General features: G+C 37.5%; 1 protein-coding gene across 3 annotated transcripts in view; it reads right to left on the bottom strand.

The window, feature by feature from the left end:
* Positions 1 to 24,855, bottom strand: part of RBM27 (RNA binding motif protein 27) — an 87,804-nt gene that overhangs the window by 4,501 nt on the left and 58,448 nt on the right. For all 3 annotated transcript variants that reach the window (NM_001261062.1, XM_015141102.3, XM_078004123.1), the window contains 8 exon segments: positions 589 to 699; positions 13,887 to 14,078; positions 14,515 to 14,619; positions 15,969 to 16,133; positions 16,272 to 16,346; positions 17,791 to 17,910; positions 22,493 to 22,633; positions 24,326 to 24,622. In NM_001261062.1, coding sequence (NP_001247991.1) covers positions 589 to 699; positions 13,887 to 14,078; positions 14,515 to 14,619; positions 15,969 to 16,133; positions 16,272 to 16,346; positions 17,791 to 17,910; positions 22,493 to 22,633; positions 24,326 to 24,622 — 1,206 coding nt within the window.

The following is a 24,855-nucleotide window of genomic DNA, read 5'->3' as shown; positions in this document are numbered from 1 at the left end:
CTCGGGAGGCTGAGGCAGGAGAATGGCGTGAACCCGGGATGTGGAGCTTGCAGTGAGCCGAGATCTGGCCACTGCACTCCAGCCTGGGCGGCAGAGCGAGACTCCGTCTCAAAAAAAAAAAAAAAAAAAGAAGTTGATTATTCAGTACTTTTGTTATTGAGGTCTTTAGTTTTCCAATTCTTTCCTCTATGTTCAATTTCTGCACACTCATTTTAACTAATTGTACACAGAAGGAAAATAAGAAACTCAAATCTATTACTATGGAACTTGAATAAAAAAAGAGAAACCAACCAATTAAAGCTTAATTTGTTTATGTAATCTCTGACTTTATTCATCAGAATAAAAATTTCTAAAGCCCAAATAAATCCAATATAAATGTAAATAAAAAAGAACAGTCTTTCCTATACCAGAAGAAAATAATCCCCAAGACAGCTTTTTATGTCTCTAGACCTGTTTTAATTCTCTAATAAACATCGAAACTGGTCTTAACCCAGTATTTATTTTTAAATTTATACTATTTGATATCATAAAAAATACACAATTGAAAAGTGATCTAATTCAACTCTTATTTCCAACCATTAAATTTACCTCCTCCTTGACTTCTTCTTCTTCAGTCTCAGTGGATATAGATGGTACCTTGGGCTTGTGCCATGATATCTGTAGCCGACGGTCTTTAAATTTTGGCCCTTGGTTTGCAGCCTAAAATATATATTAGAAGAACATACAAGTTTGCACTCCAATTACTAATGATTTTTGCAAATTCTGTGTTATTTAAAAAGTATAATATAGGGCAGGGGAGAAATCTGTTAAGGTGGCTCTACAATCTCCAATGAGAGCTAAAAAACAAAATAAAGTCCCTTTTAATTAGAGCAACTATATATTCTGGTTTGCCTAGGATAACCCATGGTTTATATCTGCGTTAGGTACATGTTAGCATCTGTTTTGGTTGAAGTAATACTTTTTTTTCTAAGTACAGTTGCTCTACTTACAGAAGTCATGATGAGGACAAGAAATATTCTTAATACATGTATTGACTTTTGGCTTTGATATCTACATACATAGACTCAAACCTTAGAAATAAGTAATTTTTTTAAAGGTGAATCATCTGCTTATTCATCTCACTGCATCTCTTACAGCCCCACCTATGTTTGATAAAGTTCTTCCTATTTCCAATTCTGAAATGCTATACATTAATAAGCACCTCCCAGCTCATCTATGCATTCAGTAAACATTAAATACACCTAATAATATCCTAACTCATAAAACTGCTCCGTTTCAAATGTGTTACTTGGTACTAATTTTTAAACATTTTTTTCTCCCCAGCAAATTCCAATAAGGGAAAGCAAATTTTAAAGACAAAGCAACACAGACAAGGGAACAGGGATCCAAAGTTTCAAAAAAGTAAAAGCTTAGCCATCCCTAAAGCTTTCCTATCAAAGGTCCTCATTTATAGAACTGAGGGTTCTGAAAAACATAACAGAAGAGACTCTTTTTTATTTGGGCTTTCATTCTAGTCTATCTAGCAAAAATCATTGTTAAACCTCTTGAAGCATTTGCCAAATGTTTCCATAAAACACTTGGAGCATAGCATGGTGTGAATGTACATTAGGGCAGACTCATAAATCCATTACTGCCTGCACAGACTTCATCCTGTGTTCTAAGAGAAAAATTCCCACCATTCCTTGCAGGGTCTAAATGCTTATAACCTAACACAAAACATTATGACTCATGGGACATACCAAACTGATGTATCAAAATAGCCCTACCAAATATATATATGTACCTTTTCTTTTCTTTTTGAGACAGAGTCTTGCTCTGATTCCCAGGCTGGAATGCAGTGGGAAGATCACACTCACTGCAGCCTTGACTCCCTGAGTCCACGTGATCCTCCCACTTCAGCCTCCCAAGTAGCTGAGACCACAGGCATGCATCACCTCACCTGGCTAATTTTTTTAGTTTTATAGACGGGGTCTCCCTATGTTGCCCAGGCGGGTCTCAAACTCTTAGGCTCAAGCAATTCTCCCACCTCAGCCTCCCAAAGTGTTGGGATTACAGGCATGAGCCACAGCACCTGGTCTATATTTACCATCTTTTAAAAATCAGGTAATGTATGTAATAGAGATCCTTTACCCTTCCTCTATCCTTTAACACACAGCCCAATTACAGAGAGGCTTTCCCTGCTTGTTTTGTTCATTTCTATATTATTTGAATTTCTAAATAAAAATGCATTACTTTTATAATCAGAAAAAGTAATAAAGATTTTTAAATCTGTAATAACCGTGTTGCTCTCCAAAGAGGATATGAGCTCTGTCCTCCAAAAGGAATAAGGCATTAAATGTATTGCATACACATTATTAAAGGAAGAACCAGAAATGTATATGCAGTCTGAAATTAAGAAAAATTTCTACTATCTAACTTAACAAATCAAATCAGCAATTAGAATAAAGATATGACGCTACCAAGTTAAGAATTCTCATACACAAATGGTGAGAATCTCAAACTGATTCTAAACTGGTAAGAATCTAAAACTGATGGGGTTCACTCCGCAATTCCACATACAGTCATCACTTGGTGTTTCTGGGGGACTGGTTCCAGGACTCTCTGTGAATACCAAAATCCATGAATGCTCAAGTCATTTACATAAAAGTGTAGTATTAGCATATAACCTACACACATTCTCCCATATACTTTGAATCCTCTCTAGATTACTTATAATACCTAATACAATGTAAATGCTATGTAAATAGTTGTTATACTATATTGTTTAGGGAATAATGACAAAAAATGTACATGCTCAGTACAGATGCAACCATTCATTTTTTTCCTAATATTTTTGATCCAAAATTGGTTTAATCCATGGAGGTGAAACCCACACATATGAAGGTCCAACTGTATATCCCAGAGAAATGTGTGTACATGTGTAGTTAAAAACATGTATAAGATAGCAACACTGCTTACAAAAGCCACAAAGTAGAAATAACCCAAATATCCATTAATAAGAGGATGAGGCTGGGCACGGCAGCTGGCACCTGTAACCCTAACACTTTGGGAGGCCGAGGTAGGGGGATCACCTGAGGTCAGGAGTTCAAGACCAGCCTGGCCAACATGGAGAAACCCCATCTCTACTAAAAATACAAAAATTAGCCAGGTGTAGGGGTGCATGCCCATAATCCCAGCTACTCATGAGGCTGAGGCAGGAGAATCGCTTCAACCCAGGAGGCAGAAGTTGCCGTGAGCCGAGATCGCGCCACTGCGATCCAGCCTGGGCAACAGAGTGAGACTCCATCTCAAAAAAAAAAGAGGATGAAAAATAAACTATAGTATATTGATGCAACTATTATATAGTAATAAAAATGGCAAATTAATGTTACATGTAAAAACATGAATAAGTCTCACAAACATTAAACAGAAGAAGCCAAGCACAAAAGAATACACACTGTGTGATTCCATTTATATAACATTTTAAAAACAAGCAGAATACTACTGTAATATTTAGGAATGCTCATTTAGGTGATAAAACTACGGTCAATTCTCATTACGTGCAGTAGTTACGTTCTAAAAAGTTGATGCAAACATTTAATTGGCAAATACTGAGCCACTAATCATAGGGGAAATAGAATTAGATTCTTACGAGCCTCTAGAGCAACCTTGTCCAACCTGAGGCCCACGGGCCACATATGGCCCAGGATGGCTTTGAATGCAGCCCAACACAAATTTCATAAACTTTCTTAAAACACTATGAGATTTTTACTTTTTTCCGCTCATCAGTTATCATTAGTGTTAGTGTATTTTATGTGTGACCCAAGACAATTCCTGTTCTTCCAATGTGGCCCAGGGAAGCCAAAAGACTGGACATCCCTGCCTTAGAGGGTCACAACATTTTTGTCAGCTTATCAACACATACTTTGGTTTTATGTGTTTCCATTGACAGACATCTTATTTAATATGTATTACTGATTCATTAACATTGAACTCATGGCCAAAAGCACTGACTTACGCCTGAACAAAGCTTAACTAACACATGTATCTTTGTAAGGCACATCACAGCCTTGCACTTAGGAACACTAGACAGGACTTTAGAACTACATTCAGGGGCCATTTAAAATAAAACAGTGTAATCACCAAGAAAACAAAAAAAATTGAGAAAAATGTGGCACTAAATAGACTGCAAAGGCCGGGCATGGTGGCTCATGCCTGTCATCCTAGCACTTTAGGAGGTTGATGTCAGGAGTTTGAGACCAGCCTGGCCAACATGTGAAACCTCGTCTCTGCTAAAAAATACAAAAATTAGTGTGGTGGTGGGCGCCTGTAATCCCAGCTACTAGGGAGGCTGAGGCAGGAGAATCACTTGAACCCGGGAGACGAAGGTTGCAGTGAGCCAAGATCGCGCCACTGCACTCCAGCCTGGGAGACAGAGCGACACTCTGTCTCAAAAATAAAAAATAAATGAATAATAAAATAAATAGACTGCAAAAGGGGCATTTGTTTACAGTATAAAAGCTTAAACAAGAAGGCATAGTGCCACCTTATTTCTATCTCAGCTGAAAACGGGCACATGAGGGGACTGGCAACTGTGTGTATGTCTGAGAAAGACCACGAAAGCAGAAGTACTGATTTTGGGGTTACAAATAAATTTCAGCGAGTAGATGAACTGGCAAATATGGAATCTGAAAATAATAAGGATTGACTGTATAAAGAAAGCAAGGTGTTCATCATAAAGTGAGGCTAACGGTTACTGCTCTGAGAAGGAGAGAAGGTAGATAGAGGCTGGGAGAAGTGAGCAACAAAGGGGATTGGGGTATTGGAAATGTTCTATTTCTTGACCTGAGGAATAAGTATATTAGGTATTTGTCTTCTGATAAATCACTGAACTGTATGTTTATGATCAGTTTAGTTGGTTTTTATAAACTTTTTTAGGTGACTATAGGTATAACCTTTAAAAATTTTAAGGAAATAGGCTGGCTGCGGTGGCTTATGCCTATTATCCCAGCCCTTTGAGGCTGAGGCAGGTGGATCACCTGAGTTCAGGAGTTTGAGACCAGCCTGGCCAACATGGTGAAACCTCATCTCTACTAAAAACACAAAAATTAGCCGGGCGTGGTGGCGCATGCCTATAATCCCAGCTACTTGGGAGGCAAAGACAGGAGAATCCCTGAACCTGGGAGGTGGAAGATGCAGAGGGTTGGGATTGCACCACTGCACTCCAGCCTGGGTGACACGTGACTTGAGACTCTGTCTCCAAAAAAAAAAAAAAAAATTAAAGAAATATCAGATAGCTAAGATTTTTATGTGAAAAAGGCAAGGTTTGGAACACAGCCCTGTATTTATAATATGATCACATTTTGGTAAATGTTTTTAAAGAAAGAAGCTTTATATATGTATTCTTACATACATAGTATTTTTCTATAAAGATACCTAAGAATAGTGACTATCTTTTAAGAATGGACAAAGATGAATAAAAGGGAGATTTTAGTTTTATTAGTCATACTTTTTTTTTTTTTTGGGAGACAGAGTCTTGCTCCATTGCCCAGGCTGGAGTGCAGTGGCGCAATCTGGGTTCACTCCAACCTCCACCTCCCGGGCTCAAGCAATTCTCATGCCTCAGCCTCCCGAGTAGCTGTGACTACAGGCAGATGCCACCACATCCGGCTAATTTTTGTATTTTTTGTAGAGACAGGGTTTTGCCATGTTGTTCAAGCTGGTCTCGAACTCCTGAGGTAATGTGATCCACCTGCCTCGGCCTCCCAAAGTGCTGTGATTATAGGCATGAGCCACCATACCCAGCCCTAGTCATCCTTTTAACCATTTGCATATATTATATTTTTATAAGGTTTTTTTGTTTTTTTTTTTTTGAGACAGAGTCTCGCTCTGTCTCCCAGGCTAGAGTGCAGTGGTGCCATCTCGGCTCACTACAACTTCCACCTCCCAGGTTTAAGCGATTCTCCTGCCTCAGCCTCCTGAGTAGCTGGGAGTACAGGCGCATGCCACCATGCCTGGCTAATTTTTTGTATTCTTAGTAGAGACGGGGCTTCACTGTGTTAGCCAGGATGGTCTCAATCTCCTGACCTCGTGATCTACCCACCTCGGCCTCCCAAAGTGCTGGGATTACAGGCACGAGCCACCGCACCCGGCCCTAAAAAGTACTTTTTCAAAAAATCTAGGATTAATCTCTTAACATATCTGTTACTTATTAAAGTACCTAATTGTTCTACACATACATATATATTCTCTTATATACACATCTAAATATGGTTTAAAATGATAAAATATTGGGAAAAAATGGGATGTCCATCAATATAGGGCAGTTCAAATGTAGTACGATACATCTGTGCGATGAAATACCACACAGTCATTAAAAAGAACGAAGCAACACCACATGCACTAGCATAGAACAATCTAGCAGTCTAATATATATGAAGTAAAAAGTACATATGGCAAAAGGGTGTTGTATAACATGCTACCATTTTTATAAAAGAGAGAAAAAATAATATATATATATAGTGAGAGAGTATCTTTAAGCAGATATATGAGAAACTGGTAACAATAATTGTCCACAGGGAGTGAAATTGAGTGACTGGAGGTAGAAGGGAATCTTATTTTTCATTGTATACACTTTTACTCCTTTTTCATTTTGTTTATATGTGTTGGCCAAGGAAATAATTCAAATAAAAATATATATATGTGAATATGAGATCAACTATATATACCATAAATTAAAAATTATATGCATATTAGGGTTCTTGGTAGAAGCTGCTCTAAGAGAAATTCATGTAGTCCAGTCATTTTCCCAGATTAGAAATTGACGCCCAATCTATGCTAGTCATCATATATCAATCAACTGACTGACAGATAAAAAAACAAACTTCAAGTCTATATGAGGGAGAGCAAACAGGTACTCTCATCCAATGTCACTACAAGTATAAATTAGTACAACAGTCTGAAGGGTTATTTGGCGAGCTGTACCAAAATTTCAATGCCTGCCTTTGATCCAGTTATCTCCTTCCTAGGAATCTACCTAAAGCAGTGGTTCTCATTGGAGACATCACTCTAGCAGGTATTTTGGTAGTCACAGTGACTGAGAAGCACTTATTGGCAATTAATAGGTGGTAGCCAGGGGTGCCAGAAGTTTTACAATGTGCAGCACTGTCCCACATAATGAAAAATTATCGGCCAGGCATGGTGGCTCACGCCTGTGATCCCAACACTTAGGGAGGCTGAGGCGGGCGGATCACGAGGTCAGGAGATCGAGATCATCCTGGCTAACACAGTGAAACCCTGTCTCTACTAAATATACAAAAAATTAGCCAGGGGTGGTGGCGGGCAACTGTAGTCCCAGCCACTCAGGAGGGTGAGGCAGGAGAATGGCGTGAACCCGGGAGGAGGAGGTTGCAGTGAGCCGAGATCATGCCACTGCACTCCAGCCTGGGTGACAGAGCGAGACTCCGTCTCAAAAAAAAAAAAAAGAAAAATTATCCCAGTAAATATGCCAAATCTAACACGATGTATATAACATTGTTCATAATAGTGAAATAGTAAACAACCTACCTAATTCATCAATAGGGAGTTGTACATAAAAATTATGGCATATTCTTACAATAGAATGCCTTTAAATAAGACAAATGTATACCTATATTCATAAACATGAACAATTCTCCATGATACACTACGGATGAAAAAACAAACTCCAAAACAGCATAGGTAGTATGTATACGTATGACAGATACAGGTGCTAGAAAGATGTTCATAAAAATGTAATTGATAAGATTTCAAATTCGTTGTGCCTTCTCCTTTATAATCTGTATTGTTTGAATGTTTTAAAAGCATCATCTTTGTAAAGAAATTTTCAAAATCAAGAGAAAAAAATTAAGGCAGTTTAGAGTTTCAATGTCTTTATGGGTCATAGAATTACTATTGCCATATTTCACTCCTAGAACTAGCTACGAAAATTATATTTTCACCTGAAGAATCCTGATCACAGTAAAGCGTGCAGAAAAGGTAAACTCCTGATCACTTGTGACAGATAACAACAGTAAATGGTCATGGCTCACAAATCACCTATATTATCTTTTAATTTTTAAGTTGTTTTGTAAAGATAGGGTCTCACTATGATGCCCAGGTTGGCGTTGAACTTCTGGGTTCAAGCAATCCTCCCACCTCAGCCTCCCAAAGTGCTGGGATTACAGGCAGGTGCCACTACGCCAGGCCTACATTACTCTTTTAACAAGGTCTGATGAAGGGCAATCAATGAAGCACTATCTAAAAAACTTTCTCCACATGTTAAATACAAAGAAAAGGCTAATTTTTGTTGTGGAAAGCACAAAAGAAAACTATTTGCCTAACTATAAGGTATCATTTCCATGTACAGTAACATTCTCAAATATATTTTTCATATACTTGGAAGGTGGGGGAAAATCCCTGTCTAGAGAGGCTGTGGGGAAAAGCTAACTATGTGCGAAGTCTTTAGTAATTACAGCAGAAATACTCAGTTGCCTTATATGAAGTTTCAGGAATGGCAGGAGTGAGAAACTAGAGGTTTTATCCAGTAAGAATATAAAAATTATAACAAATTATATAAATATTGTGGGAGCACAGGTTCTAAACAGTACTTTAGAGATAAACCTCTTTCTTAAGACTCAAAGGGACTTCTGGCTAAAGATGGGGAACTGACCATCTGTGGTATGCAATTTCATACCCTTCCCCAGACCCCCACTGAAATGACAGCAGAATAATTTATTTTTTTAAGGCATAAATTTGTAAGAAAAAAATAAAACACAACAAGGTCAAAAAAAATGGAGCGGTGGGAAGCACAAAGACTAATGGGAAGTCAATATATAATGCTTAAAATTTAAAAATCAAAGCCGGGCACGGTGGCTCAAGCCTGTAATCCCAGCACTTTGGGAGGCTGAGACGGGCGGATCACAAGGTCAGGAGATCGAGACCATCCTGGCTAACACGGTGAAACCCCGTCTCTACTAAAAAATACAAAAAACTAGCCGGGCGAGGTGGCGGGCGCCTGTGGTCCCAGCTACTCCGGAGGCTGAGGCAGGAGAATGGCGTAAACCTGGGAGGCGGAGCTTGCAGTGAGCTGAGGTCCGGCCACTGCACTCCAGCCTGGGCGACAGAGCCAGACTCAGTCTCAAAAAAAAAAAAAAAAAAAAAAAAAAAAAAATTTAAAAATCAAGAAGTAACAGTAAAAACAGGAATTTAAAAAAAGAGAAAAAAACTGGCCAGGTGCAGTGGCTCACGCCTGTAATCCCAACACTTTGGGAGGTCAAGGCAAGAGGAAAAAAGCCTAATAAAAGGCAACATGGTAGGATAGAAGAGAAATATGTAAATATGAGCAGCTGAATTTCTGAATTGATCAATCCTAAAACCTAACTTTAGACTTCTTCAAAAGAAGGAAAAATTCAAAATTCTTAGTTAAATGAGCCATACTACTTGAAAAATATCAAAGTACAGTCTATATATTCCAAATATTTAGAAAAAATAACTTTTCCTTTTGTATCTAGCCAAACCTCCCTTCAACAGGGATGAAGGAATGTACTTTAGTTTTTGTCCCATCTGTGCCCTTGGCAAGGCTGTTAAAATTTTCAACTTCTGAATTAAACTTCAATTATAAATATTTAACATTAACTTCATTAAGATATTAAAAATCTTAAGATTTCTGTGAAAAAAAAAGATATATAAATAAAGATTCTTCTATTAAACAATTCTTTCTGGGCCAGGCACAGTGGCTCATGCCTGTAATCCTCACACTTTGGGAGGCTGAGGCAGTGGATCGCCTGAGGTCAGTAGTTTCAGACCAGGTTGGCCAACATGGTGAAACCCGTCTCTACTAAAAAATACAAAAAAAATTAGCCAGGAGGTATACACGCCTGTAATCCCAACTACTCTAGAGACTGAGGCAGGTGAATCACTTGAACCCAGGAGGCAGAGACTGCAGGGAGTCGAGATCACACCACTGCACTCCAACCTGGGCGACAGAGCAAGACTTCCTCTCAAAAAAAAAAAAAAAAAAACAAACAATTAGAAAGTTCTTTCTGGATTCACTGATTTTGATCTTTAAAATATATAAAATTAGGCCGGGCGCAGTGGCTCAAGCCTGTAATCCCAGCACTTTGGGAGGCCGAGACGGGCGGATCACGAGGTCAGGAGATCGAGACCATCCTGGCTAACATGGTGAAACCCCGTCTCCACTAAAAAAAATACAAAAAAACTAGCCAGGCGAGGTGGCGGGCGTCTGTAGTCCCAGTTACTCGGGAGGCTGAGGCAGGAGAATGGCGTAAACCCGGGAGGCGGAGCTTGCAGTGAGCTGAGATCCGGCCATTGCACTCCAGCCTGGACGACAGAGCGAGACTTCGTCTCAAAAAAAAAAAAAAAATATATATATATATATATAAAATTATATTTATATATTTCAATTAATTATGTTTAACTTAAATATTTGATATATAAAGTAATATAACATACTAGGGGTCTGCATACTACAGCCCTCAGGATAAATGTAGCCCAGCACCCTGTTTTTAATGACCTAGGAGCTAAGAATGGTTTTTACATTTTTGAAAAGGTTATTAAATGAAAAAAATGTTCATCCACTGAAGTACAAAGAAGAAAAAAAAAAGAAAAAGAACTAGAAAGGAAAGAGGAAGAGAGGGAAGAGCAGGTGAAAAAGAGAAGACAATGTATTTACTATCTAGTCCTTCAGAGAAGAAGTGTGCTGATCTCTGATACATATTATTAATATATTTATATATTAATGTATGTTTTTATGCTGTTATATATATAACCTGCACTATAAATTAAATATTCTATGTATTTTAAATTTGTATATGCTTTAATCTATATATACCTTTCATGTATGTACCTGGGACCAAAAAGATCAAGATCAACCAATATCCTCAAATTTGGTTTTAAAGTACACAACATAAAACACTGATGCTTCATCCCAAAAGTGAATGTGAAGTAAAAAGTCTGATTTTAAAAGTAGTTTGCATTGGCCGGGCACAGTGGCTCATACCTGTAATCCCAGCACTTTGGGAGGCCAAGGCGGCCAGCGGGCGGATCACTGGAGGCTAGGAGTTTGAGACCAGCCTGGCCAACATGGCAAAACCCCATCTCTAGTAAAAATATAGAAAAATTAGCTAGGTGTGGTCATGCATGCCTATAGTCTCAGCTACTCAGGAGGCTGAGGCACGAGAATCGCTTGAACCCAGGAGGCAGTGGTTTGCAGTGAGCTAAGATTGTGCCACTACACTCCAGTCTGGGTGACAGATGGAGACTGTCACAAAAAAAAAAAAAAAAAAAAAAGATAACTACCTATTTAAAAAAAAAAAAAAAGGAGTATGTGTTCCTCAGGAACTATGGAAAATAGAGACGTGCTAATACTACTACCACTAAAAATACAAAAATTAGCCCGGTGTGATGACTAATACCTGTAATTCCAGCTACTCAGGAGGCTAAGGCAGGAGAATCGCTTGAACCCAGGAGGTGGAGGTTGCAATAAGCCAAGATTGCGCCATTGCACTCCAGCCTGGGCAACAAGAGCAAAACTCTGTCTCAAAAAATACATAAATAAATACGTTTTTAAAGGCAGCAAAACACTGTCAAACATTTACACGGTTATCATTTTTCACTATTACATGCACTATAATGAGCATATTTATAGCTGCCATTTGCATACAACCATAACCCACTTATGGTAAGTTCTTAGACTATTGAAGAGCAAACTCTGAAGGACTCCAGAATTCGATTCCGAATAACTTCATTAAAATCCATCCATCATTTTTTCATATAGATACGGCTCACCCATGATCCTTTCATAATCATTAAGAATAGAAGAATATTTAAAATACAGATTTTACCTTGGCCTCTGTGAGATACAAAAGACCTTGAAGAACAGTTTCCTTTTATGTTTGCTAACTCTATTCACAATAATGCCTAAGCATATGTATTTCTGTATTTCAAAGAAAGCATACTATATTGCCCAAGTAGTTATTATTAGGGAAGCATGCTCCTCGTACTCAAGACCCTATCTGACAGCACGCTATCAAACAAGAAAACAAAAGAGCCATCCAAACCAAAGGAAGTGTTTTGTTCCTAAGTTACCTCATCTGCCTTAGCTTTGCTTGCTCTTTTCCTAAGTGTCAAGACATAACCACATCTGCCAACTGAATGCCACACTGCAGACTTGTCAGGTACATGTACATAAAAATTGGTTATTATTAGATGCTTTAGAATGGTTCTACTTTTCAGAAGGAAAGAGATCCACTTGAGCATGACTTCTGGGTTAAATTTTAAACATCTACATATAGTCTCCAGTGACCATAGGAATGAACATGTAGCTGTCTTCCTAGTAAGATTAACTGTTTTTTGTAACTGAAACTTTCTGCAATGAGTCAAATTTGTAGAAATTCTGCTTCACATAATCCAATATCACCTCACCAGAACTGGTATTCGTTCTACATGACCAATTTATTTGGCAAGGAGATTTTAATTTTATAAACTAAACCTTAAAAGACAAAAATCAACATTCGGGCAGCCTTCACAAAAATACCCTGCACTTGTATAGTGCTTCGCCATCCTCTTTACTCCTCAAGAAGTCACTTAGAGCTATCCTCCCACTTTACAAAAACGGCAAATAAGGGTTACACCAGGGAAAGAACTGGGTCAAGAGTGAACCATTCATAACCCAGAGGACATTCAAATGTGGAATGTCCTTTTCATAACAGCCTATCTTCCCCAAGAATCAGGGTGAAACAAGGTTAATGGGCATCAAACTAATAAGAACACTTGAAGTGAAGCCTTGCTCTTTATGATTTCCCTCACTATCTTTAATATTTTTTGTTTTCTTTTTGAGATGGAGTTTCGCTATTGTGGCCCAGGCTGGAGTGCAATGGCACTCTCTCAGCTCACTGCAACCTCTGCCTCCCAAGTTCAAGCAATTCTTCTCCCTCAGCTTCCCAAGTAGCTGGGATTACAGGTGCATACCACCACACACAGCTAATTTTTGTATTTTTAGTAGAGATGGGGTTTCATCATGTTGACCAGGCTGGTCTCAAACTCCTGACTGACCTCAGGTCATCCACCTGCCTCAGCCTCCCAAAGTGCTGGGATAACAGGCATGAGCCACTGTCCTGGGCCATCTTTAACATTTAATAGGGCTAAAAATATTTCCTCTCAAAAGAGTTGTTTGAGGAATAGGGAACCTAGTTATCTTGGTTCCACTATTTATTAATTATATGATTGCTGTTGACATTTTAAGTTGTGGTGTTCACATCTGTTGTACACATAGGATTTCACATGTATACCGTTTTACATGTATTTCACATTTATACAGTCATTTAAAATTAAATGCGATCATGTATGAAAATGTTCTAGCACAAATAATGCTCAATGAAATATTTACTGAATGAATGAGTGCCTGGAAAGAGTATATACTGCATATGTCCAAAACAGTAAAGACATTTGCCTGTAGCAAACCTATTTGCATGTTTGCCTAAAAGTAAGGGGTTGTCACTACATACAGAATATAACTAAATATACCTGTTATCCTAATAAATTCTTTCTTTGAATTTTGCCTCTATCCCAGACTGTTTCACTATTAACTGTAAATACCTGGTAAGCCATGTAATAAACCTAAAACAAGCATTAAGTATAGCTTTGAAACAACTTGTCACTACAAATGCACTTAAGTGGAGTATTATGGAATCAAAAGCAAGAGCTGCTTCTTGACTTTTAAATATATTAAATAGGCATTTGGTAGTATTCATGTTTTTTACCACTGATTTTTCTAATCTACAAAACATTTGACATTTATACACACTGCAGCAAGGAAAATGATGAACACAGTGTTTTTAGAGTTAGCATTTGCTGTTTTAAAAACTTACTGAGAAATGTTGAAGCAAGTCTTCTTTTTCTTCCTCAATGAATCCTCCAACTGTTAGTGCTTTGGGGCGATGGTCCACCACCATGTGATTTAGTGATCCCCTTCCTCTTCCTCCACGCCCTCGGCCTCTTCCTCGACCTTGAGAGGACATGGTCTTTCCTCGACCCACAGGTAAAATACCTAACCGTGCAGCCTGAATAACAACAAAAAGTAGAATGCAGCATATATTGTTAGACTAAACCTTAAAAACAAAGGAAAACTGTTTTTTTCTTTTATTTTTTGAGATGGAGTTTCACTCTCGTTGCCCAGGCTGGAGTGTGATGGCGTGATCTCGGCTCACTGCAACCTCTGCCTCCCAGGTTCAAACGATTCTCCTGCCTCAGCCTCCCGAATACCAAGTAGCTGGGATTACAGGTATGCGCCACCACACCTGGCTAATTTTGTATTTTTAGTAGAGACAGGGTTTCTCCATGTTGGTCAGGCTTGTCTCAAACTCTTGACCTCACGTGATACACCCACCTCAGCCTCCCAAAGTGCTGGGATTACAGGTGTCAGCCACCATGCTGGCCAAAGGAAAACTTTTTTGAGATGTTAAATGTGGTGGGGCACTAACTCCTTTTAAATCTCACCTCAACCTGTAACTGACTGAGTTTTTTCCGTAATTCTGTGGTGTCTTCTCCTGAGGACAGCCTCTTGTGGAGGTCCAGTTCAGTATCTAATAACTCCTTCTGGGCCTTTGGAAAAATTGAAAATAAAAAGGTATTTTTTAGATAACTTACAAGATCTTCTCCAGAACATTATAGTTACACAATGACACAGAGAATAAGAGGATGCAATAAACATGGGTGTTTTGAAAAAACTAACTTTACAGATATAGTAGTGTCAACATGTAAAAAGTAAATGGGTATCAGTGAAAAATAGTAAGCATTAGACGGCTTAAAAATCAGATCCTAGGAACAGACACCTGAGATGAGGGAGCTCAGAATAACTGTCACATAATAAAGTATCACAAATGAAACACAAAAGAACAAAATAAATTATATAGTAAAAATGTATTTATAATACAAAAGTAACAGCTACATAATTACTACCAGATTGGAATCCATAACTGTTGCCATTCTCTTTTTTATTAGAGACAAATTATTTTTCAGTCTTTAAGAGACATGACTGCCAGTGATATTTTTCACCTCTTTAATTTTTAAAATGTGCATATATATTTTCTATTAATTAGAAAAAAATTCAATAAAAAACATTTTTATTATACTTTTAAGAAGAAATCTTAAACATTTTATGTTTCTATACTGATAGAGAACCATAATTTCAAATTTAATGTAATACTGCATATAACAATTTACATTCTACATATCTGACAAATTTATTACCAGTTCTGAGAGGACTAGAATTGTCTATAATCACACCACAGAACTGTGGTATAATGGAACCACTGTCTAAACCAAGTACAGGCAAGGAAACAGATAGAAATTAATAAAATTAGACTTAAATAGATCTAGAACTTCTGATTATTCTTTTTAATAACATGCCACATTTTTACTCATATGAATAGGCCAGGCTACTTTTTTAAAAGGATGGTTTTATTACAATACTATTACAGCATTAAAAAAACACTGCTGAAATGGGAAATACCTCTTTCACTACCATCACTCTAACAGTGTCATCTTCAGCAGGGAACCAAAATATTCAGTTAAAAAACACATCTCTGTTCAAACAGGGTATTATGAACCTCTTCCCAAAAAGGGTACAGAGAATCTGTACAAACACTTAAAAAAAAATTGTGGCAGCTGGGTGCAGTGGCTCACACCTGTAATCCCAGCACTCTGGGAGGCCAAAGTGTGAGGACTGCATCTGAGGCAAGCCTGGGCAATATAGTGAGACCTTGTCTCCTTAAAAAAAAAAAAAAAAAAAAAAAAGTACTATAATCAGGATATATTTAAGTACAATAATTGTTTGCCTATATTCCTATTAGGATATTAGCTACCTAAGGGTTCCATTGTACTTTCAAGGTGCCAGGCACGTGGTAGATGTTCAATAACCCTATGTTAAATAAAAAAATGCAAATAGATACCTCTGTTTTTGTCTTCACTTTAGATGGTGTGGAGACTGCAGAAGATGTTTTTAATTCATCTTTTAATTGTGAGATCTTCTCTCCAAGCTCTTTCAAAGTCTTCATTATATTTGCTCTTTCTTCTGGTTTCATGTTTTTGTTTTTTTCTAACTTGGATATTAACATCTACGAAATAAACAGAAAAAGGTAAAACCATGCTTAATAAACTTTAATATAAAGAAGACTTTAAAAATCACGAATAATACTTTTAAAATCAATTCTATACATCAATTCTAGCATGCAAATAATGAGTTCTTGTTTTACCTTTTGGCATTCTATTTGTTTTTCTAACACTTCTTGTCTTTTTTTCCTCATATCTTGTTGTAACTTCATTGCTTCCTATATAAGTGAAAAAGAAATTAATACAGATAACATAATTTGCCACCATTCTCAACTCATTTTTTCTGGGTCCTCCCTGAGACAGACTGTCCCCCTAATAAAAAAATAGCTGACACCAAAGATGAAACCTTTGAGTATATTTTCTCTAACACTTTCAACATAATAGAGTTTATAACTGTACTTAAAAAATATTTAAAATATTGGACCTAATTAGCTATCTCTATGAGATTTATTGACTTGAATGACCTGAATGTCCTTATGAAGAAAAACAAAAGTTGTTTTCACTTGCCAATGTAATAAGCTAAATCCTTATTTTTGAAGTTTAAAGTTTAAAAATGTGAGGCTAGGCATGGTGGCTCAACCTGTAATCCTAGCACTTTGGGAGGCTGAGGTGGGAGGATTGTTTGAGTCCAGCCTCAGCAACAGAATGAGACCCTGTCTCTACAAAACAATGAACAAAATTAGCCGGGGCACGGTGGCACATGCCTACTCAGCTACTCAGAAGGCTAAGGTGAGAGGATCATTTGAGCCTGGTACATCAAGGCTGCAGTGAGCCATGATCATGCCACTGTACTCAACCTGAGCCACAGAGACCTCGTCGAAAAGAAAAGAAAAGAAAAAGAAAAAAATGACATGCAGCTATAGGTTAGAAATGATAGAGTAGGCCGGGAACAGTGGCTCACACTTGTAATCCCAGCACTTTGGGAGGCCGAGGCAGGTGGATCACCTGAGGTCGGGAGTCCAAGACTAGCCTGACCAACATGGAGAAAATCCGTCTCTACTAAAAATACAAAATTAGCCGGGGTGTGGTGGCGCATGCCTGTAATCCCAGCTACTCTGGAGGCTGAGGGAGGAGAATCACTTGAACCTGGGAGGCGGAGGCCGTGGTGAGCTGAGACCATGCCATCGCACTCCAGCCTGGGCAACAAGAGCGAAGCTCTGTCTCAAAAATAATAATAATAATAATAATAATAATAATAATAGTGTAAAATCTATGGATTTCACCAGGAAAATTGTGCCTCCCACCCTCCTGTTAAATCTCTAATTATACCGAGATAGTACATACAAATATCTATTTAATTTGGAAAACCCTATGTGAACTTAATAGGATGACAATGAAACTCAGAACTGAATCATATAGATAATAATTACAAAAGTGTTATATTTTATATGAATTATTATCTACCTAGGAATTTTAAAAAAGAAAATAAACCCTAGAATTGGAGGGAATAATAGTGTATTTAAAAAAAATTCTGAATGGCAATTGTGAAACATTTTTTTCTGTATGTCCATCCTTTTTTTTCCAAGTGTACATTAGAGAAGCTATATGAGCATTATGATGTCATGCCCTACCGACATGAACTGATTTAAAAGTGATAATGTAACCACTTAACAATTCAACGCATCTTTTCTTCTGTAAGGCAAGAAGAATCAAGACTGTTACCTGTTTTTTTTTAAGCACTTCTTGAACATCATGAGATTTAGACCCTGAACAGAGCTTTGAAGGTGTCTTTAAGTTTGAGGAGCTGTAAATCAGTTTTGGATGGCCTGGAGTTGAAAATATCTAAAAGATAAAGAAAAAAAAAAAGCACACACAAATATAATTATATCTAAAGAAAAAAAAGCACACACAAATATAATTATATCTAAAGAAAAAAAAGCACACACAAATATAATTATATCTTAGAAATGCTTAGAGTAATTTTTTAGAAATGATGCATATATTTCTACTCTTCTTAGGATTTAAATTTTCTTTCTACATTTAAAAACTTCATTATAAAATCTAGTTCTTTATTCATAAATTTGTCACCCAAAAGATAAAAACAGCCTTACTGCCCTCCTGTTAAACACAATTTCACAAAATAACAACATCAGACAAAGCTGCTCTTGTGACCATAACAGATCAAGACAAAATGAAGACCACTCCCTAATCATGACTGAACAGAGACAAAAACATGAATGCTATCCAAACCATAAAATGACTAAACATAACGTTTACGCCAGGAATGACTGCTGCTTCTTTACCATTTACTACTTTAGCCTCATTCCAGGTAAGATTTAGTAAGATATCCTATTACAGAATTTATGCCTGTTTCCTTAAATCCTTCTAAATCATCTAACTTAGCCGAAATGCTAAAATAAGTCCTTTTGGCACACACAGTTGCATTGTGTGTACCTCTCACTGAATAATAAGTTGAATTTGTTTGGCTACAGGTGGTATCTGGCTGGAGGGTATCATAAGTTGTTTTTTGTTAGGTGAAGTGCCGAACAAAAACCCTTGTTTCCAATAACTGAAAAATCCTTCTAAGAATTCAGCTACGTTTTTTTTTTTTTTTTTTTTAATTTTTCCTTTCTTCCTTTTTTTTTAAAGACAAGGTCTCACTATGCTGCCCAGGCTAGAGTGCGGAGGTGCAATCACGGCTTGTTGCAACCTCAATCTCTTGGGCTTAATCCCACCTCAGCTTCCTGAGTAGCTGGGACTATAGGTGCGAGCCACCACACCTGGCTGGTTTCTTTTCTTTTTTCTAGAGATAGGGTCTCTCTCTGTTGCCCAGGCTGGTCTCAAACTCCTGGGCTCAAGTGATCCTCCCACCTCAGCCTCCCCAAGTACTAGGATTAGAGGTGTGAGTCACTGTACTGGTCTTCTTTGAAACTTTTTAATTAATTTTGAATAATATAAGAGAGAGAGAAAATAATAGTAAGAAATCCATGGAAAATTCAATCTCATAAATAATATATCCAAATGTAAGACTTCTCTCAATCACCACAACACTTAATTATCATCAAAACTAAACTAGTTTACACAGGAAAGTCCTGCATGTACCATAAGAACCTTGTATAGCTGATGTTCATGTTATCATTTATTTTATTAAAATGGCAACAACTAAAATTTACTGAGCACTATTTATGTGCTACACATTCCCCTCTTGGGCTTTTTTTTATTAACATAAAATTAACATTAAAGTTTTAATTCCCATAGCAACAGCTAGTAAGAGGCAGGTTAAGTCAGTCAGGGCCATCTGACTTGAAACTCTTTAATCACTTTTTTTTTTTTAAATAATGGAATTTTTGAAACACACAAAAGTACCAAGCAGCAACAATAATCAATATATAAAATAATCTTCTTTCATTTATATCCCCAACTAACTATATTCTTATCCCAAATATCATATGATCCGTAATATTTCAATTATATCTCTAAAAGATATGGACTCCTTTCATTTTTCAACATAACCACAATACTATCACAATATATAGTTAAAAGGCAATAACACTTCTTTAATATTAAATATTCACCTCTCCAGTTCCAGCTTGTAATTTTCTAAACAATTTCCTCCCATTTGAAATGGGATCTATTAAAGTCCATGTAAGTATAACTTGTTGTATCTCTTTGAAGTCTCCTTTACTTCATAGTTTCCCTCTCCATCTCTTGCTTTTCGTTGCAAATTGTTTGTTGAAGAAACCAGGTCACTCATCCAGTAGTACTACCCCACAGGATTCTATGGTACCCTTGAAGATGTCCCTCTATACCCCAAATTTCTTTTAAATTAGTGGGTAGATCTAGAGGTCTGATCAGATTCGTTTTTCTCTTTGACAGAACTCTAGTATTCTCTGACACTCTCCTTACTTTCTAGTTTGATACCATATTCTAGGCTCATCTGCAATACTGCCAGTCTCAGGTCTGGAGACAGCTATTTCTTCAAGGTTCCCTGGATCCCTTTGAGTGCTAGGGATGCTCAATGACTGGGCTGGTCATTGTTTCTAGACCTTTTCAGTGAATAGAATTGGGAAACGTTTGGGGCATATTTCGTTGCCTTTCTTTCCCTTTAAGATAAAATACAACCTGAGTTTATACTGATAGTTTCTATTCAAATGCAGGACTACAGCGTATTTACTTAATCTTTTCTATCTTCTATCTCTCTTTTCAGCCACACTGAAAATCTCAGTTGTGAAGGACATCAGCATAATTCCACATTTTAATTACCCTACAATGCTCACAGATGGGTTTCAGAATATCAACAATGCCAATGTTGATATGATTTCTTTAAATCGTTTTTTGTCCTCAGGGTATATCACACTAGGAATATATCATCAAATCACTGTTTTAAAGCACTCAATGCAGATATGCTAGTTCATGGGTTTCACTTTTCTTTTCACTTTTTAGGGATTACTTCTATTTCATTTAATTTTACTTTATAATTACATTCAGAATTTATTTACATGGTTCCAAGTCAAATCTACAAAACAAGACATAATCAAAAGTCATCTAGCTTCTTCTATACTTGCCATAACCACAGGATTTGAATAATATGAATTATCTTTTTGGTTTTTTCCTGTTATAAGCAAATACTTCTCTGTGTTCACTGCCTCTACTTTTTCACACCAGCAGTAGTAAACTATGTATTTTTTCTTCCATTTTGCTTTTTTACTGAATATATTCTGATAATCACTCCATAGTATATATAAAAATATTCATTCTTTATATAGTTGTATATTTACTGTATAGATATACTACATTTGCAGTAATCAGTCCCCTACAGATGGGCATTTGGGTTGTTTCCAGTCTTCTGTTATTATAAAGGGTATATCATTACTAGCCTTGCACATATGTCTATCTATATTTTGGCTAGTATACCTTTGACATAGATTCTTAGAGGGAAGATAACTAGTTTAGTAATGCATATACATAATTTTGGCAGATACTGTACTGCCAAATTTCCTTTCATGAGGGTTGTATCATTTAGTTTTTTCAATCAACATCTAAATCTCAGATCCATTTGGAATTTATACTGGTTTATGATATAATAAAAAAAAAAAGGATCAGATCTTATTTCATCTTTTCCCTACTGGCTATCCAGTTATCCCAATACCATTTATCAACATGTCTATAACTTCCCCACTGATCTGGGACACTTTGTTATTATATAATAAACTCCTATGTGCAATTGAGTCTATTTCTAGATTTTCTATTCTGTTCCACTAGTCTTGTCTATTCATGAGTCAATATCAGGTTGTTTCAGTTACAGAAGCTATATTGTATTTTTTGGGATAGCATGCATTGCTGCTCTTCCTCTGCAGTTTTCTTTGCTTTTTCTGCTTATTTTTCTTTTTATTTAGCTCTCTTTGTAATAATCACCATGCTCAAGAGTTATAGTATAGATATATTACTAAAAATAAATTACTTAAAACATATTTCAAAGTTTGGTTTTTTTACTATGACAGAATACCCTTCACTAAATTCTTAAAAGATGAAATTAAAGAAATTAACTAATAAAGACACTTATCTATTAATAAATATCTAAAATTCGGCTGGATGCAGTGGCTCACGCCTGTAGTCTCAGCACTTTGGGAGGCCGAGGTGGGTGGATCACCTAAAGTCGGGAGTTCGAGACCAGCCTGACTAACATGGAGAAACTCCGTCTCTACTAAAAATACAAAATCAGCCAGGCATGGTGGCGCATGCCTGTAATCTCAGCTACTCAGGAGGCTGAGGCAGGAGAATTGCTTGAACCCAGGAGGCAGAGATTGTGGTAAGCCGAGATTGTGTCACTGCACTCCAGCCAGGGCAACAACAGCGAAACTGTCTCAAAAAAAAAAAAATTAAATAAATAAATAAACAAATATCTAAAATTCTCAAATTCCTACTTCACTTTGTTTTTGTTTTTGTTTTTTGAGACAGTCTTGCTCTGTCACCCAGGCTGGAGTGCAATGGCGTGATCTTGGCTCAATGCAATTTCCGCCTTCTGGGTTCAAGTGATTCTCGTGCCTCAACCTCCCGGGTAGTTGGGAATACAGGTGCCTGCAACCACGCCCTTCTTATTTTTTTGTAGTTTTAGTAGAGATGGGGTTTCGCCATTTTGGCCAGGCTGGTCTCGAACTCCTGACCTCCGTTGATCCACTCACCTTGGCTTCCCAAAGTGCTGGGATTACAGGTGTGAGCCACCACGCCCAGCCTCCTACTTAACTTTGAATAGGAAAAAAATTTCACTAGCAAATTTCTGACTGCAACATGGAAATTAGAGAGGTATACCTGCCACACTTAGGTTAGCTGTCACAACTGTCTTGACTGTCTGGCTGATAACTAATTTATTTTGTTAATTCATTGAATGTTTCTAAATATATCTGAAGCTCCCAAAAATGCCTACCTGGCAATCTTCTCCAGCACCACCAGACTGATTCAATAAATGTGATGCATCACTCTGGTTACCACCTGCATGTCCAAGACGATGTTTAACAGGAACTTTGTTAAGAACATATGCACCTGATGTCTGTGGTTTGCTCATCATCTGCATATACAAAATAAACACTTATGTGGCAGAAGTTTAAAAACATGCCTAGGAATGATACAAATTTAAGATGATTACTCTAGGGAAGAAGATAAGAAAATGGGAATGGGAAGGTGCTTCCATTATCCATAAGGTTTTATTTTTTAATGACACTGGTGAATATACAAATGATTGATAGATTATTCATACTTTTTGGAATGTCTAAAACATATCACAACAAAATGCATGCACCTACACACAAAAAAACAACTATTTTTTAATGTTTCCTCTGGTATGCAATGCTCTGAAAGAATTAGAGGGTCTTGGCTGGGCACAGTGGCTCATACATATAATCCCAGCACTTTGGGAGGCCAAGGCAGGTAGATCACCTGAGGTCAGGAGTTCAAGACCAGCCTGGCCAACATGGTGAAACCCCGTCTCTACTAAAAATACAAAAATTGGGCAGGCATGGTGGCATGCACCTGTAGTCGCAGCTACTCGAGAGGCTGAGGCGGGAGAATAGTTTGAACCCAGGAGGCAGAGGTTGCAGTGAGCCAAGATTGCGCCACTGCACTCTAGCCTGAATGACGACAAAGCGAGACTGTCTCAAAAAAAAGAAAAGAAAAGAAAAAAATAAGAAGAATTAGGGGGTCTTAACTGACAGTGGCTTAATATGAATAACTGTGAAATGATCACCTCAAAAACATAATGCAATATTGGGCTGTACTAACAGAACCTAATGATCACCATGAAGGTGATAGTACGAACTCTTTTCTACACTATTCATCCAACATCTAGGGGAAGCATTCACCTTTGGGCCCCTACATGAAGTGGGATACAAGTGGGATAATTGAAAGAGAATTTAGATGCAAATGAGCAGGATGATAAATGGAGTTGACACCATGTACTATAAGGAATACTTTTTAAAAATCTGAATGCATTTACTCTAAGCATGAGATTTATCTAGGTCAGTATCTGAATGGCTCTGATGTGCGGTATTTTGTTCTTTTGTTTTTTCCTTCCTTCATCTATTCAATCAAATATGTTTTGAGCAATATGTACCAGGTATTGTTTTAGGCACTAGGGATAGAATGGACACAACAGGCAAAATTCCAGTTCTCTTGGAGCTTCTATACCCATTTTTAGAAGGAATGTATGATTTTTTTTACATGAGAAACAGGAGGGCAAATGGGTGACACAAAAAAGACTGATTCTAATACAAAATAAAGAAATAGCTCTACAGTCAAAGTTGCTCAGTGGTAGATGGTTATTACACTTTAGTGTGCATAACAATAACTTAAGAGTACTTGTTAAACATGTATATTTATAGGCCCCATAGCTAGAGACTGACTCTACACAGGTTTGAGAAGGTGAAGCCCAGGAATTTGCACCCAGGTAAGTGATTCTGATGTAAAATAGCACGTCTCAAACTTTAAGGTATGTAAGAATCACCTGGAGAGCTTGTTAAAACACAAATCCTTGGGCCCCACCCATAGGGATTCTGATTCAGTAGGATGGAGTATGGCTCAAGAATCTGCAATATTTCCCCCAAGAATCTGCATTTCTAGTAAGATCCCAGGAAATCAGATGCTGCTGGTCTGCGGTTCAAATTATGAGTAGCTCTTATGTAGAAGACCCAAGGACCAGGAACTGAAAAATACTGATCTAGAGGGTGTAACTAAAAGAGCTTTAATTCCCAGTGAACCAGATTACCTTCTGGATACCTCCGTGCACTGTTGAAGGAGCGGACTGGGCCACTAGCACCTGCTGCTGATGAAGATGCTGTGGCAGGTGATGATGCTGCTGTGAGAGGTGACTAAGTGTTTGCTGTTGTTGCAGGAGCAGCTGTGCTGAGGACTGTAGTGTCGGTTGCTCATTATTTTCCCTATGCCACAAGACTCGAATGAATCGGTTGTTTAGAACTGCTTCTGTGCTAGAAATGGCTTTCCTGGCCTCCTCATTGGTAAGATATTGGATTAGGGCTGCTTCTGGATCACCCTTAAAAGCAACCTTGAAGAAAATAAAACAATATAAATTCCCAAAACCAAAAAATAGTCAAATAAATTATGACCCATTGCTATGTAATGAATGTTTTCCCCAAAATACACATGTTGAAGCCCTAAACTCCAATATTACTGTTTTGGAGATAGAGCTTTTAGGATATAATTAAGGTTAAATGAGGTCATAAGGGTGCATCCTAATGAATAGTATCAGTGGCCTTAAAAGAAGAGAAAGAAATCTGC

This window comes from Macaca mulatta, chromosome 6 (genome assembly GCF_049350105.2).
Source record: "Macaca mulatta isolate MMU2019108-1 chromosome 6, T2T-MMU8v2.0, whole genome shotgun sequence".
NCBI lineage: Eukaryota > Metazoa > Chordata > Mammalia > Primates > Cercopithecidae > Macaca > Macaca mulatta.
Note: the sequence above shows the minus strand (reverse complement) of the source record. Positions and strands in the feature narration are given on the sequence as shown.